Below are 17,903 nucleotides of genomic sequence, written 5' to 3' on the forward strand. Positions count from 1 at the left end.
GTTCTGAGGATTCCTTGAAGCTCCGCCTGGACGTCAGGAATGGGATTACCTTGGCAAACTTTGTATGTGGTGTTGTCTGAAAGCTGACGCGGTCCCTCAGCCACATACTCCCGACGATCAAGTACCACGGTCGTGGAACCCTTGTCCGCCGGAAGGATGACGATGGACCGGTCAGCCTTCAGATCACTGATAGCCTGGGCTTCAGCAGTGGTGATGTTGGGAGCAGGATTAAGGTTTTTTAAGAAGGATTGAGAGGCAAGGCTGGAAGTCATAAATTCCTGGAAGGTTCGGAGAGGGTGATTTTGAGGAAGAGGAGGTGGGTCCCGCTGTGACGGAGGACGGAACTGTTCCAGGCAGGGTTCAATTTGGATAGTGTCTTGGGGAGTTGGATCATTAGGAGTAGGATTAGGATCATTTTTCTTCGTGGCAAAGTGATACTTCCAGCAGAGAGTACGAGTGTAGGACAGTAAATCTTTGACGAGGGCTGTTTGGTTGAATCTGGGAGTGGGGCTGAAGGTGTATGTTTGTGTTTGTTTGTGTGTGTCTATCGACGTGCCAGCGCTTTCGTTTGGTAAGTCACATCATCTTTGTTTTTAGATATATTTTTCCCACGTGGAATGTTTCCCTCTATTAAATATATATCTCAAAGGACAACATGGTATTGTGAGATGACCAGATAATATTATGTATTTATAAAATGTTAAACTTACCTGATGAGTCCGACATTTCAGACTCTGATGGTTCCTGGTCATCATTAGATCTTGCATACTCCAATGTACTGGGTTCAGTATTCACATCTTCATCAGATTGAGGGTCCACTATAATCAACATAAAATGTACAGCAAATCCTACATATGTAGAAACTCACACTTCACAAATATTTAGAGGATTAGTGGTGTAAGTCTGACTAGCACCAGATTGGATGCTAACAAAGTGACTGTTTCATTCACCCCTGAAACTGCTACTGCCGCCAATGGATGTATGAACTAAACTAGGACCTACACCACTCTTCTTTTTAACAGATCTGCATCTTTAACAGATCTACATTGTCTTATAGTACTTAAGTAAAACAACTTAAAAGTGTGACTGACATCCCTTTGGCTTTAACCTTCTCACTTGTGATATTGTGAATCTTTCATTTCTACAGACTTGTAATATGCATGTTATGGAACTTGGACTTTTTATATCTTTTGTAAATGTTATCTACACTTCTGCACATTCATATTGTGACACAAAACTGCTTCAACTCTCTGCCAGAGTTTCAGTAGTAGCAACTGCTGAGCAGTTGTATGGCGGTCTCTCAGCAATTTGCAAGTAAATGTTTGCAGTGGGTAGAATGCCTGAAGATCATGCTGGCCAGGGCAGCAGTGAAATACCCTCTTTATCAAGACTGGACAGGACAGTATGGACAGAAAAATAATGTCATGGAAGCATTGAAGATAGGGCATAATCCCCAATCTTAACATGTCAGAAATGTACATCTGTTGTCCAAATTTGGGACTGTGCGGACCAGAGATGATAGTCTTATGTACCCAATGGCAACCCATGCCATCACATCAGGTGCTGAGCTCGAATGGTAATTACAAATTCAATCTGCAAATGGTTCAATCCCCTAGTTAGCTCTATACATAGATATGTCTATTTTGACGTGGTACACAGACCTGGGATTTGTCTGAGAGGACAACATGATTCCTCTCCTGTGTCCAGTGTCATTGGGTATACCACTGTCAGTGGACCTCTCTCTTCTGCTGCATCAGGGGACATCACAACAATGATCACCACACTGACAGTTCATGGTGCTCCATACAAAGTCACACTACCTGTGTGGATATTTGGCTTACTGCAAACAAGCCCATTTTCGGGCTCAGGTGTGTGACGTGGCTGTTCAATCCTGTACAGCCAAACAAATAACATGTCTGTCCTCTTGGGTTCTATTCTGACACAGCTGTTGAGTGTCGAACGTGGTCTTCATGAAATGATTGATTCCATATTCGTAGCAAAGTCTGCGATTTCGGCTATAGGCCATGACCCTGCTACTGCAAAGTTTCAAAATATTTTGATAAATATTTCTCCTTTTTCAGTGATGAGTAACACCATCTTCTTATAAACAACCAACATTCATATGCGGTTTCTGGATGAGAAATCTTTGGGAGGACGATGGTTCAAACCCACATCCAGAAATCCTGATTTAGGTTTTCCGTGACTTCCCTAAATCACTTAAGGTAAATGCTGGGATAGTTCCTTCGAAAGGGCATGGCTAATTTCCTTCTCTGACCTTCCCTAATGTGAACTTGTGCTCCGTTCCTAATGACCTCGTTATCAAAAGGATGTTAAACAGTTATCTTCTCCTCCTCCTCCTCCTACTCCTCCTCCTCATGGATGAGAAGAAATCCTTTAGGCTAGTGTTGTATTGGACTGGTTGTCAGAGACCTGACAGTTTTATGAAGAAAAAGAAACTAAACCAAAGCATGTTTGACAGACATCTCATTTCATGAGATAAGGGAGCAGAAGGTGCAATAATGAAGGAGAAAAAATTGTGTAAGAATATTAATTAGTAGCCAAAATTTAACATCACCACCAAGTACAATCCAGACGATAGCTGAAGAGCCCTGTAACTAGTTCACAGGAAATAGTTAAAATCTTAATCTCACAAAGACATAATTTCCACAATTCAAAGTACTTTTTATTTGTGGTTCATAACAGAGTTCTATATTCTGGTGTAAATGTCTTCAACAAACTACCATCAGTCGTAAATCAAGATACTTGGAATCCACACATATTCAGAAAAGGAATCTAACCAACCATTCCTACAAATGTATATAATTTTTATTCTCTGAGAAATATCATTGTGGTCAGGTAAGTATGAGGCAATGATCATAAAGATAATAAATAGTTGCTTGTTCTAATTCCTTACTTTGTCAGATAAAAATATATTGGTGAAGGTCAGTTTTAGAAAATACTTTCTGATTCCACTTTTAGACTCCAAGAATTATCTCCATTTCTAGTGGAGCCGTGGAGAGTCCGAAATTATGTTCTTTTGCTATGATATGAGAAAGAAAACGCCAAGAAACACATACATTTAAGAATAGAAATATGAGTCAAAACAAACACATAACAAATAGCTGCACAATTTTTAAAACCAATTACAGCAGTCCAGAAAAAAAGTTTGCAGAAGCCACAGTGTGACGTCAAAAAATGTGAAGAAAGTCTCCATTTAGCGCCTCATAAACATAATAATTACCAGTGAATGGTCAATGAATGATGATTTGTAACTACTGGACCCTCACAACAAAAGTTTGACAAATTTAATCATCAAAATAAATTGCTCTAACACATTAGAGCAACAGATAGAACCTTAAAAGCCTTTACGATTAAAACATTTCCTCACTGATAAAAAACCAGAACACTTGGAAGTAAGGCAATATGTAAATATTTTAAGGCTGAAGTGCCAAAGTGACTTTTTTGTGATCTAACAGTAAGGAAGTTAACATTTAGTTGGTATCCAGCACCAGTTCACCTTCATTGCCAATTCACTGATGATTATTAGGAAATGGCTGTGGTAATAACCACCCTGAATTCCACACAGAGCACCCCTCAGGGACTCGGCATTCGTTTGCTGAGTATGGGCTTGGCGACCCTGGGGTTCCTGAGGTGTGAACTGGTAAGTTCCACGAGCCCTCTATCACCGTAAGCTCTGTGCTTGCTTGAGTGACCTTCATACGGCGCAGTGGTGGAATGTTTAGTGTTTCGGAGAATGGGGATCTTGGCTTCACCCCTTGGTCCCAAAGGTACACATACTATAAAAAAACCCTCAACCTCAAGGTGTGCTACATGCTGATGAGGTGAAGGACTCTTGAGGTAAAACAGTCTCTAGTGGGCAACCTATGAGGCATCTGCAGCCCCCCAGTTGTATAAGGCTTGTTCAGGCATGCAGGGCTCTGCCTGAGTGATGGTTGTTTACCTAGTGTCTCATGGGATCCCTATGGAATGGTCTCATCAAACTACTACTCCTGATGGGACGGGTGTACCATCTGTACTGTCAGGTAATACCTACACCCACTACTCAAAAAGAGCTCGATTGGGCAGTCCTCCCAAATAGCAGTCTCAGAATCATAGTAATAGGGCGTTAGTGTGCCATAAAACTTTCATTGAAATCAAGCAAATAGGGGGAACCTTTGAGAAGATCTCTCCTTCCTATATTCATAAGGCATTGGAAGGTATTGCTGGGTCTCTAAAAAAATGTCAAACAAGTTCATAATGGAACACTTCTAGTTGAAACTGCTAAGTCAAACCAAATATCTAAGCTCCTGTGGTGTAAAGCCTTAGATGACTACCCAGTCAAGGTTGAGTTGCATAACACCCTTAACTTTAGTAAGGGCGTGGTTACCTGCTCAGATATAATGGAGGTGGACCCTGCGGGGTTACACGAAGAATTGAAAAATATGGGTGTAATGGAAGTGCAGAACTGTAGGAGGAGAGTCAATGGCAAATTGGAAAAATTGGCAACATTTCTACTCATGTTTAGTGCTCTGAAATTACCTGAACATATCCTTGCAGGCTATATCCGTCGTAAGGTTTGTCCATTTGTTCCTAATGCAATGTGATGCTGCAAATGTCAACAATTTGGCCATACCACTATGGGACGTAAGGGGAAGGCTGTGTGTGGCAGTTGTGGTGGCTTAGCTCACAAATCAGGCAATTCTTGCACACTTCTTCCAAAACGCGTAAACTGTTCCGGGGTTCACACAGTGTGGAACAGAAATGTGAGGTTTACAACGAGGAAAGGAAAAATCAGGAGTTGAACATAAAGAGATGCACACCCTATGGTGAAGCTAAAAAAGCTTTCAAAGCTATGCAACCACCAGTTTTTGCTACTTCTTTTGCATCAGCCCTTAAGATGCCAATCACTAAGTGTGTTGACTCCACACAAACTCAGACCACAGATTCACGTGTGAGCACATGCACTTGTTGATGTACCTGTGAGGGAAATGCTCCACTTGAAAATGAAGTTGTTCAAAAGCCATCAGCAACAGGCTTACCACCTAAGCCACATACCACTACCCAATATCAGAAGCCAGCTGAGCCATCCTCGGAACCCAGGCAACCCCCTCCTTTTCATCCTTTGAAAAGTAGTTCCAAGTCCAAGAAAGTGATAGTCAAATGTTTGGATTGGTGAGCTCTTGAGGATATGGAATTCCAGTTGGAGGAACCGGAGAGCAAGGAATCGGCTAACAGTCCCCCTGACCTCTCTGGTAAATCACTGCCTCCGAGGGAGGAACACAAGAACAATCATCACTAACTAATGGCTTCCACAGGGACTTCTGTGTTGCAGTGGAATTTGAATGGATATCACTCACATTTGTAAGAATCACAGCTACTGGTCCAGGAGAAACCGTTCTGCACCTGCTTACAAGAAATGCATCTTAAAGCCACCGACACACGTGCATTACAGGGCTCCCCCGCATACAGGAAGGATGATACTTCTGGAGACAGGGCTGTTTTCATTGATGATAGATGCCACTCCCCTCCTGTCCCTCTTACCATGGCCATGCAAGCAATTGCTGTGAAAGTTCTCGCTCCCTTTAATATCACAGTGTGTTCCTTGTACCTTCCCCCTAATAATGCTTTGGATGCAGATGCACTGGCAGAACTCTTGTGGGGGTGATTTCGATGTGCTATGGGGCTTGGCTACCAATTGCTCCAGGGATTGAATGATTGAGCGACTCGTCCATTCTGAGAATATCAGCCTTCTGAATGCATATCAGATGACACACTTTTCCACAGATACAGGGCATTTTTCAGCCATTTACCTTTGTTTTTGTTCCCCTGCTATTGCAGACTCAGTGCAGTGGAAGGTAGCTCCAGATTTACATTCTAGTGACCACTTCCCAGTGTGGATCCGTCTGCTGACTAGGACGGTGGCTGACAGGAGACCACGCAGATATATGACACAGAAGACAAATTGGTTACAGTACAGTCGGCAGGCTACTTTAAAAGGAATTGTGCACAGGGGTGATGGCCCATATCACTTGTGAGATCAAACAGGCTGCCACAGAGTCCATCCCCTGGTCTAGTAACCAACTCAGATGACAGCCTGTACCTTGGTGGAATTACGAGTGTCAACTGGCAATTAGGGCCAGACGAACAGCTCTGCGGAACTTCTAACACTGTCTAACTACAGACAATATCCATACCTTCAGATCTGTGAGAGCACATGCGAGGTGAGTGATAAAAGAATGGAAGAGGGCTTCCTTGAGGGAATTCACGACTTCCATTATTCGGTCCACTTCCACTGCACAAGTTTTGGAATCAATAAGACAGATTTCAGGCAAGGGTAGTACATGTCCCCTTACAGCCTTGTCAAGTAATGGGGTCATGGTAGATATGCCAGGAGACATGCTCAGGTTTTAGCTGAACACTTCTTTACTGTTACTACATCATCCAGACAAGCTCCTGCTTGACAGGTGTTCTGTAGGACTGCAGAGATGAGGGAGCTCAATTTCTTCTTGCATAATGAAGTAGTCCACAACCTTCTGTTCTCCATGTGGGAACTGGAATCAGCTTTGTCTGCAGCCAGAGAGACTACTCCACGACCTGATGAAATCCATTATGCCATGCTTTGTCATCTGTGCCCTGAAGGGAAGGACAGTTCCTCTCTTGTTTCAATCAGATCTTGTTTGATGGACAATACCCCAAGACTTGGAAGGAGACAATATTAATTCCATTCTGGTAACCAGGCGAAGACCATAGCAACCCTAATAGTTACCAGAGTGTCACCCTTACCAGTTGTATGGGTAAGATTCTTGAACACATGGTCAACTGCCACCTCGTCTGGCTGCTCGAATCCCGAGGTCACCTGAGCTGCTCCCAGTGCGGTTTCAGGCACTACCATTCCATCCTTTACAACTTAGTTCTACTGGAGATGGCAATACAGGAGTCCTTCTTATGCTGAAACCATTTGGTTTGTATGTTTTTTGACCTCAAAAAAGCATATGACACTACTTGGAGATAAAACATCCTTTGCCAACCTCATAAATGGGAAACTATGTGGATGCCTGCCACTTTTTATCCAATCCTTTCTTGAGATATAGCATTTTCGATATCACATTGGTGATACCATGTCTGACTGCTGTGTGCAGGAGAATGGGGTCCCCCAGAGCAGTGTCCTCAGTGTCACATTGTTTGCCACTGCTGCCAGTGTCATTTCCTCTGCAGTCAGGAACCCTGTCAAATGCTCTTTGTTTGTGGAGGACTTTGCAATCTTCTACTCTTCCTCCAATCTTACGATGATCGAGGCAGCTACAGCTGACCATTGGGAGACTGGAAACCTGGACCAGGACAACTAGTTTTCAGTTCTCACCTAAGAAGACTACATGTGTCACTTTTAACCATGCTCATCAGAGTTTTAACCAACTAGTGCTCACTAAGGGGGACAATATTTTACATTTTCAAGACACTGTGTGCTTTTTGTTTTTATTATTTGACTCAAAACTGACTTGGCTCCCACACCCGAAGGACCTACAAACAAAGGGCTTTCAGTCATTGAATATTTTGAAATACCTTAGCAAAAAAGCATGGGGAGCTGACAAGTCCTGCCTCCTGCAGTTTTAGAGGGCATTTGTTCGACCACGCTTAGATTATGGCAGCATGGTCTGTGGATTAGCTCACCCTTCCTACCTCAAGATGTTAGAAGTTATCCACCATGAGAGCATTCAGATATTGACTGGAGCCTTTCAGACCAGCCCATTTCAGAGCCTGTGTGCAGAGGCTGGTGAACCACCACTCTGGATTCGGCGATGTATCCTTTTGGCTGGATAGGCACTGAAAATCTCAGCGCCACCTCAGTTATTGATATTTATTTCAGTGGTCCAACCAATTTTTGAATGGCTGATCAGGAATCGGCTCCATGTGACCAAGCCATTTGGTATACATGCTACGGACTGTCTCAAGGATCTGGATCTATCAGGCATCGAAATACACAGCTAGGAATGGAATGCATTGACACCTTGGCATCTCCAGAGACCTGGAGTGATTTAAGCTTGACACAGTACATGAAAACTTGTACTCCAGATTTTAATTTTTACAACCTTGTTTTCATCCATATTAAGTACTTGCCACAGTTTTATCATTGTATATACAGATGGAGACCAGCAAGAGAATGCTCTCAGTTGCTCTGCTGTTTTCCCTGATAGGGTTTTTAAAGTGCACCTTCCAGAGCAATTTACAATTATGATGTGGATTTATATGGCATTCTGATGGCCCTAGAGAGGGTTCACAGACATCACCATACAAGGTTTCTTGTCTGTTCAGACTCTCTTAGTGCACTGCAAGCACTTCACAAATGTGTCCAGTAGACCCGCTGATTCAACTCATCCATGACTCTTTGCAGTGGCTGCAACACCATGGCAAGGAGGTGATCTTTTGCTGGAAACCAGGCCACATTGGGATACAGGGCAATGACATGGCTGACTTAGCCACCAAGGAAGCATGTTGGGATGGTGCTGCCCATCAGTGTCACATCCCATCGCACGCCTTCATCTTATTTTGTGACAGATGCATCTTGCGCCAGTGGGTGACTGAATGGTTTCAGGTGACAGACAACAAACTGTGGTTGCTCAAATCAACAACAAAGGTGTGGTGGACTTTGTGTCAGCCTTGCCGCTGGAAGGAGGTTCTGCTTACCAGACTGCGTATTGGACATAGTCCTTTAACACATGGCTTCCTCCTCTGGTGGGAAGATCCACCAGTCTGTGAAGTTTGTGGCATGCCGCTTTCAGTTCAACATATTGTGCCTGTGTTTATGCTGTATACTGGTATTAAGGAAGCCTTCAGTTTCGCTGGAGATCTGCCCACCATCCTCACAGATACCAGTTCCAGTGTTACAAGGGTGGTGGCATTTTGGGCACTATTAGGCCTTATCCCTAAATTGGTGGGGAAGGGCAGCAGCCTGTAATACATTATGAACTACTCCGCATGTGGGGACAGCCTTTGTCCCCACCCTTGAGATTTGCATGCTGACTTTTCATTAGGGTGCTGATGACCATGATGTTGAGTGCCCCTCAACCCAAATAATAATAATAATAATAATAATAATAATAATAATAATAATAATAATACAGAGCAGCACAAACTTTGATGGAGCTTCAGCAACCTTCACAAGCAATAGACAGACACTCTACAGTGCAAATGTTCAAATCTTCACGTTACGGGCATGGGACAGATACAATGCCCCAGTTCACAATTATCACGAGTTGGCTCCAGAAAGAACTCCCTTTTCCATTGGTCACACACACACCATTCATCGAAGACAACACATCCTCTGTCCACACTCTGGCCAGGCAAAGACCTTCTGCCAACTTTGTAGTGTTGATCTTCAAGCATTTTACCACACCTGGCACAGAATAAAGTATACACACTGAAGATGACTCATTTAATGATACATATTCAGGGCATAAAAAATTAAAACAGACATAATTGTGTTTTTTATAAGTTTACCTCCAATAGCTTATTATTCTATAATTATTACCCAACAAGTTGCAGGTTCTCAGTTTACAACAATGACAACACCTCTTGTTAAGTGTGGAATGTCCTGACTTGCCATACATACAGATTTGGTGCATTCGATATCGGCTCAAAACATCAAGACTCAACAGCAAGTGTAATTCTTCACCTGCTGCAGAGGCCTGATTGTCATTGGCCTTGCAGCTTCCAGTTGCCTTGGAAACCACAGAGACAAGGGCACAGACAATAATGTCATTCCCAGAACAGTTGTAGATGATAGAGGAGAACAGTCATTCTGAAATGTCAAATCAGTACAGCAGTACATATTATAATCTCTTGTGCACTGCAAGTAATGAGACATCTCTATTGCCCACTGTTGTAAATGATACTGTACTAAGGAAACATTGTGAGTATAATGCAGAAAGGCTATCGCAAAACTGATTATGTTATTTTAGCATCTTAAATAGATCAGAGCTCTCTTTCAGCACCCACTCACAGAAAAAGGTGATGAAGTCTAGTAGCACTGCATAGCAGGTCCCTTACATCAAATAATTTCAGGAATGGTGACTGCAGAATACCTGTAAGATAAAAGTTCGCATACATATTAGCAGAACGACATTTCATGTATGGAATGGAACACAACATATTAAAAACATTCATACATAACACTCCAACAGTGTGACTTATTCCACATAGCCAAAGGCACTTCTTGATGACAAGTCTGTGGAACATGTATGACTGAATGTATGGCTAACTGTATCAAAAAGGAAGAGAGAGAGAGAGAGAGAGAGAGAGAGAGAGAGAGAGAGAGAGAGAGAGAGAGAGAACAAACCTCGCAAGAAAACTAAAACTATAAGACAGAATTGGTGGGCAGTACTTACATTCATGAAGTGAAATTTCAGTATTGCAGAGAGAGAGAGAGAGAGAGAGAGAGAGAGAGAGAGAGAGAGAGAGAGAGAGAGACACAAAACTACGTACACTATCCCAACTGTTGAAACTATTAGTTCATTCATTAAGAAGGAGAGAACAATAGGAGGAGAGGAAGGTAAAATAGAGGACAATGATCTTACTAATATTTTTGACAAAGGGACTATTAGTTCTGACAATTAGAATAGTGCTTGTACTTTTACACAAGTCTCTCGGTAGTACTGCTGAAGGTAAGGCACAGCCAAAAATTCTGTTTCAGTTTTATATTGTTTTGTATGGATAACTGCTTCATTAAAAACACACTAGGCTTGTGGAGAACATTTATAAATAGGTGATTTTACACCTGTTACGACCTCTACCTTTCAGTTTATTGTGACTTTTGTTTTAGGGGAAGATTTGTCATACATACCAATTATAGAGGCAGACCTGCAGAATTTTGACTCACTGCTTCATATGGCCTCAAGAGCTCGTGTTGTTGTGAACTGTGTTGGTCCTTATAGATTTTATGGTGAGCCAGTAGTAAAAGCATGTATAGAGAGTGGTGCTCATCAAGTTGATGTTACTGGTGAAATTCAGGCAAGTAACTTTTGCATTACTTCTAAACATTATAATCTTGGGAACTTAGTTTTCAAGGAAAATTCTGTTCTCTTTTTGGTACAGTACATCCAAAAACTTATGCTCAGCTACAACACATTGGCAGAAGAGAAAGGTGTCTTCATTATTAATGCCTGTGGTTTCGACTGCATTCCAACAGACATGGGAGTAGTGTTCCTGCAAAATAAGTTTGGAGGTATGTGATGACTTGTTATAATTTAAATATTAAGTAAAATATAAGTTATTTATTGCCCCATATGTAAAAGCACAAAGAGACTTTTAAAATGTTTCATTCAAATTATTTATTACTTACAAGACTACAAGTGAATTTCAAATGGGTGGTGGTGGTGGTGATGTGGTGGTGATGGTGATGGTGATGATGACAATGATGTTATTAAAGTATGCTTTAAAATGATTTTGCTTAATCTGTAGCTAGGTATCAGTAAGCAATTTGCAATAAATAAAGTCTGTATATGTGGCTTGCACGCTGATTGTTTCTATGGTATTACTTTAGAAACTGCACAAATGATATCTAACATGAAGTTAACTAAGTATCCAACTATTTATAAAACCATGGAGTCTCATTTTACTGTGTTAACACTAGAACCAGACAAACTGACCATTCTGAAATTTTGTCTACCTGTAATCACAATATTTTTATGTTATACTTCAAATGTTTGTGGCTATTATTTCCTTCCCCCAGTAACCCCACTGTAAAAATTATAAACCTGTATGTGTACTCATTGCTTTTATCTCTCGCTGTATACTTACAAATACAGCAGCAAGCATTTTGATTGCTTAATATTTCTTTATGCAGTTATGTCACTTGAGACCTGCATTGAGTTTCAGAACAATAGTTCAGAGGTAGAAAAATTGAAAGATAATTAGGAGCTATTACTATGACTATATTCCAGACAGTTCAGAACTAAGTGAAAGTTGTTGTGATGTGTCCATAGAAGTTACATCAGTGACTGCTACAGTAGCAAAATAAACTTCCCCATCAAAACCAGGATGTCAATTAGGAAGAGATAGTATTTTATTCAACAGAGGATGACAGGAAGAGGAAGAGGTAAGTGTTAGTTACCATCACCATTTTTTTGCGAACTTTTCAGAATTCAGGAAAGAATGGACAGAATGGAATGTTTCTGGCCATATCTTGAATGCATCTGGGAGACTACAAAAGCAAAATGTAGTACACTATACAGCAGGACCAAAGACACTTTCAGACAGAAACATCAAAATTCACAGCAGTACTAGTTCTTAGTAGCAGTTCATAAATGACACAGTGCTAGAACATATAACACTGTGCACAAAGACAGAAACCCATAAAAACTTGGAGTATGCAATCAGTACATTTTCGTATGGGTGTGCCTTTCTTGTGCTATAGGTTCAAAATTGATAACTTGTCCACTGAAAACTGACAACCCACAGTTCTTTTGTGATACAATGTCAAGAATTAAATTTAGAGACACATTGAATTTTTATGCTCTGATATCAAGGTAGATAGGTCAAGAAGACTCAAGCAGACAGAGTTTGCTTTCGTGTCAAAAATTTGGAATCATTTAATTGAAAATTGTTTTGTATTTCACAGTCGCAGAAAAACTTTCCCATTAAGGCGAGATGTTGATTTGCACTTCACTTTGATTAGTAAGACTTATTAATTCAGCAACAAATGTAATGTGAAATATCTCTTCAATGGATTTCTAAACCTTGGGAAAAGATGGTCAACCAGAGAAGGACACCATTCCTTAGAACAGAAGAAATGTAACAACAGATTTTCACCTGGCCAAAATACAGAAAGCTAAGGGTATAAGCCTAATGCCTGTTGGATATAGTAAACAATTTAAGAAGAGAGGTAACAAAATCAGGAAGAATTTCAAAGCACTACCATATGAAACTATTGCAACGCAACATGGACGTACAACCTCCTCTACTTATCAAGGCGTGAAAACAAAAATGTTCTCATCCTCAGTACTCTTAAATCAAGTATACAAACAAAGAACTATTTGACATGTCTTCCAGAAACTGTAAAATTTTGTAATGAATGAAATATAGAGTAGCTATATTGGACCAGGTGACTAGAAAATATTGAGTGAAAGCAGCTTTTTGGAGACGGTCAGTACAAGTGTTCAATGTATTCAGCTTCACTGGAAGAAATTCATTGGGCCTTTAAGAACAGTTACAGGGAAAGTTAACAGCAGTAAACAGTTTCTGCGGAATCTCAGCAAATAACTAAGGTGTGAACATGTGAAGAGTGGGTGACAAATGTATTTCCTGTAATCAGCAGTGGATCAAATAATGAAGATGAACCAGTGAATAAGAAATGTAGATGGCAATGCAGAGTGACAGAATGCAAGAACAAAATGACTAACAAATGTGACACTTGTAACAAACATGTATATCAAAAACGTATGGAAGTTAACTTGAAGAAATGCATTATTTACATTTAGGTTGGGGTGTATTTTCCCCTCTTCTCCTGCTGATGTATAATCTGTAGGGTTTGTGGTGGGTCTTATACCAGCAATAGTGGGAGGTTGCATCCCTGGCCAATATAACTGGGTAATATTCTGCTGACCCTAATACATCGCCAGATGAAAGTAGTATTACCTTTACCCTCTCCTCTCAGAGTTGTTGTTTGGTGGGCAGGATCCTTCCGTGCCACCCCCCTGTCAATCCAACTGTGGTGAAGATTCCTGGAATGCTTCCACAAGTTCTCTCTACTGCATTAGTAGGTAAATAGCCACACTTCTCACAAACAGGGGTATATTTTGCCCAACATTTTCACTATTACTTTTAACAACACAACAAACAATTGCTATGGTAATACCACTCTCTTGAGTACATTCAAAAACGTCCACACATGTGTACTTTAGGCCCTGAGAGAGCAATCAAAACACAGATAAAAAACTACTGCTGTTCAAATGTTCTTTTTAGAGAACTTAATTTCTTTAATATCCCACCTTCCAAGTGTATGGACTTGTATTGCAAAGGCTTTGTGTGCAATAATGTGGAGGTGTAAATTGTCTCCACCACTGCACTAAAATCCTTTCACCTCTCTACTGTAAACCATTTGGAAAAACCTCTTGTTATTTACTACAAATTTTAAGAATAATCTGTGGATTATCCTTTTAACACAACTTATTCCCGCTTCCACCAAAGACCACTTCTGCATCTTAGTACAGTAAAATATACCTATTTCATTCAGCGTGGTAGTGCCCCATATTAATTCCTATTCTACTATGATACAGGTCAATCCCCTTCTTGGTGCCCCTGCCCACACAGTATGGGTCAGCCTTTCTTAGGTCCGCCTATCTGCCTTTTATTCGTCATTCCAAATTAGAGAGTACACTCCACATTTCAGATACGTTTATATCTTCCATTACTTTTTCTTCTACTTTCGCCCATATTACTTTGAGGTTCCCTTTTGATTTCCATGTCTGCACTCTGTTTCAGGTGTAAAGTCTCTTGCTTATTACCTTCTCCATATCTTAACTCATCTATTGACAACACTACATGTCTAAGTATTCTTAACTGTTCTCTATTCTTTCTTTTGTTCTCTCTTTTCTTAAAACCCAAGCTCCAGCTAGATTACCAATTCAAAAACTTACTGTCTCTACTGTCATCTTCTATTAATCCATTTTCTGTACCTGTATCCTATCTTCCTATTTGTCATCCTATTATTATAGTCACGTGAAATACTATTTAGTACTTGGTTGCTTGTCCCCTATCCCCTCCTAATTTATGATATGTCAGCATTATGTAAACCTTTCTCCTGAACAGTGTGGGTCAATTAAATATTATGCTTTTGGGTGTGGACTATCCACAATCTTAAATGGTCCTGCATATATCAGATAAAATTTCTGCATTTTCTTTTTAAGATTAGAACTATGATGTTCTTCTTTTACCATCACAAGATCATTTATTTCAAATGTTGGGTTTATTGCTGATGTATTATAATTTTGCAATCTTTTATTAGCTGCTATATGCAATTCATTTTCTACTATTTTGTCTGAGTTAGCACTTTCTTCCTGTTGTACCTCTGGCCATTTGAAGAATTTTAATAGTGGTTTCCCTATAAATTTTATTCGTAGTATTTCTATGGGAGACAATCCTGTAGACAAATGGGGTAGTTCATTCAAAACCAATTGAAATTCTGGCACTAATTTTGCCCAAGTTGTATGTCTCGGTGAACAATAAGTTCTGCATAAACGTCCTATCTCCTTCATAACTCTTTCACGCGGATTCGATTTTGGATGATATTTTGATATCATGACATGCCTTACATTCTCTCAAGCTAAAAACACTTTAAATGATTGACTCACAAACTGTGAACCATTATCCATTAATAATCTCGTAGGTTTTCCTACCTCTACAAAATATTTGTGCATACAGTTTATAACTGTCTCTGTGTTAGCTTGTTTAATTGGATATAATGTAATATATTTAGACCAACACTCTAATAGAACATAAATATATCTGACACCTCCTTGACTTGATGGTAATGGTCCATAAAAATCCGAAGCTGTTAAATCATGTAAAGCTCTAGGTATTATACGATACATTGTGTAATGTGTTCCTTTATTATTTTCCTTCGCCTTTTGACAGACTTGACATGTCTGGAGTAATCTAACAACTTTCTTACCTAGGTGTTTAAAATGGTAAAACTTTATCATATGTTTTATACACTTCCTTATTGCAAAATTCCCATAACCTTTATGTATAAACCAAATTAAATCATTTTGTGCACACTTGGGTACACATAATTTCCAATATGATGTATTTTTATTCTCTCTCCAAAACAACACTTGATTGATCACTGTCAAAATTTTGTCTTCTGTGGATGGTAACTCATTTTTTCCATACTTTAACATTTTTAAGATTTAACTCTTCTTCGTCTTTCATTCCTTGCCTGATTTTAGTAGCTAACACACGTACTTCATCTTTCGTAAAGCTTATTTTCATAAAATTTATATTAAAAATCATTCCTGGTCCTGGTTCCTTTAATATTTTAAGATTTAACTCTTCTTCGTCTTTCATTCCTTGACTGATTTTAGTAGCTAACACACGTACTTTGTCTTTCGTATAGCTTATTTTCATAAAATTTGTATTAAAAATCATTCCTGGTCCAGTATTTTACTGAGAATTACTCATTCCTATTGGCAATAGTGACAAAGCATCTGGTACACAATTTAATGTTCCCTTGATGTATACTATTTGTATCTGAAACTGTTGTAAAAGCAATACCCACCTCATGAGCCTCCTATGTAATAAATGACTTTCCATTAAGAATATCAATGCTTGGTGATCTGTATATATAACGATATCTGAACCCCAAATCAGTGTTTCAAATTTCTTTAAACTCCATACAACAGCAAATAATTCTTTCTCCACTGCTGTATAATTCAGCTCATGTTTGTCTAGGCTGTGACTAGCGAAAACAGTGGTTTTATGTTCTCCCTCTTCTGGGTCCCATTTCCCTTGAAATACTTCTGCTGCTATGCCATGTTCTGATGCATCTGTTGTGATGCCAAATGGTTCATGAAGACTCAATTTAAAATAGGAGCACTGACCAGGGTATCCTATACTTCCTGTAATGCCTTTTCTGCATTTTCATCCCATATCCATTTCACCTTTTGCTTTAATAGCGATAGTAGATGTGGATTATTCATGACCTCTCCTTGTATATACCATCTATAAAATCCCACTAATCCTAAAAAGGAACACAACTGTTTCACATTCTGTGGATGTGGACAGTCTTTAATCGTTCTAATGCATTCTGGATCTGGCTTAATTCCTCTTATTCCTACGAGATGACCCCAAGTAAATCACAATGTTCCTCCCAGGTCTCTGAAACAATCAGTATATCATCTACATAAATCAATAGCTCTTGTAACAACTTTCTCCCTAATGCTTGATCTAATGCTCTTATAAACACTGATACTGATATATTTAACCCAAATGGCAAAAGTTCAAACTGGTATGATTTTCCGTCATATAGGAATGCAGTATAAGGTATAGGTTTTTTAGCTAATTTCACCTGCAGTACCCAGTCATCAGATCCACGAAACTAAAATAATTGCTTTTTCAAAAGAAGCAAGTAGTTCATCTATGCATATGGGACAATCTCTCTCTGGTTCAATGTGATGATTCAAGGTTCTCGCGTCTAGTACTAGGAGCACACCACCTGCTGCCTTTCTGACAACTAACAGTGGATTGTTGTATATGCTTGTACTTCTTTCTATAACATTATTATCTAACATTTTAAATGATTAATGGAAAATCTCATATAAAGATGTGAAACAAATACTAACAAAGAGATAGAGGGGCTGGCCAGTACTTACCTCAGCTCAGTACAGCCGATAGATACACAAAAAACAAAACCGAAAATTTATGTTCCTAGGTTTCGGAACAAATGTTCCTTCATCAGGGAGGAGAGAGAGGAAAGAAAGGGAAGAAGGGAAAGAAGATTCAGTTACTCACAACCCAGGTTATGAAGCAACAGGGAAAGGAAAACAGGGAGGGTAGCAAGGATGGAGGCATGGTTGTCAGAGGGAAGCCAAAGATATTCTACTGTAAGTACTGTGCCAGCTTTAAACCAAAGAGGATGCATACAGAAGTAAAGAGGTATATAGTATAAAGATAAACACAACTATGTAGGATGAAAAGGTGCGTGAATGGCTGAAGAGGAAAGGGAAAGAGGAGAAAACTGAAGAGTAAATGGGAGTGAGGTTGTTTAACGTAGGTTCAGTCCAGGGGGATGGCGGGATGAAAGGATGTGTTGGAGTGCAAGTTCCCATCTCCGCAGTTCAGAGGGACTGGTGTTGGGTGGGAGAAGCCAAATGGCACATACAGTGTAGCAGGTTCCTAGGTCCCTAGAATTA

General features: G+C 39.9%; 1 protein-coding gene across 2 annotated transcripts in view; it reads left to right on the forward strand.

The window, feature by feature from the left end:
- The window catches only part of LOC124794705 (saccharopine dehydrogenase-like oxidoreductase), a 131,578-nt gene that overhangs the window by 63,676 nt on the left and 49,999 nt on the right, over positions 1–17,903 (forward strand). For both annotated transcript variants that reach the window (XM_047258275.1, XM_047258276.1), the window contains exons 3-4: positions 10,817–11,004; positions 11,089–11,218. In XM_047258275.1, the coding sequence (XP_047114231.1) occupies positions 10,817–11,004; positions 11,089–11,218 (318 nt within the window). The remainder of the gene's footprint in view (positions 1–10,816; positions 11,005–11,088; positions 11,219–17,903) is intronic.

The sequence above is a fragment of the Schistocerca piceifrons genome, chromosome 4 (genome assembly GCF_021461385.2).
Source record: "Schistocerca piceifrons isolate TAMUIC-IGC-003096 chromosome 4, iqSchPice1.1, whole genome shotgun sequence".
Taxonomy (NCBI): Eukaryota; Metazoa; Arthropoda; class Insecta; order Orthoptera; family Acrididae; genus Schistocerca; species Schistocerca piceifrons.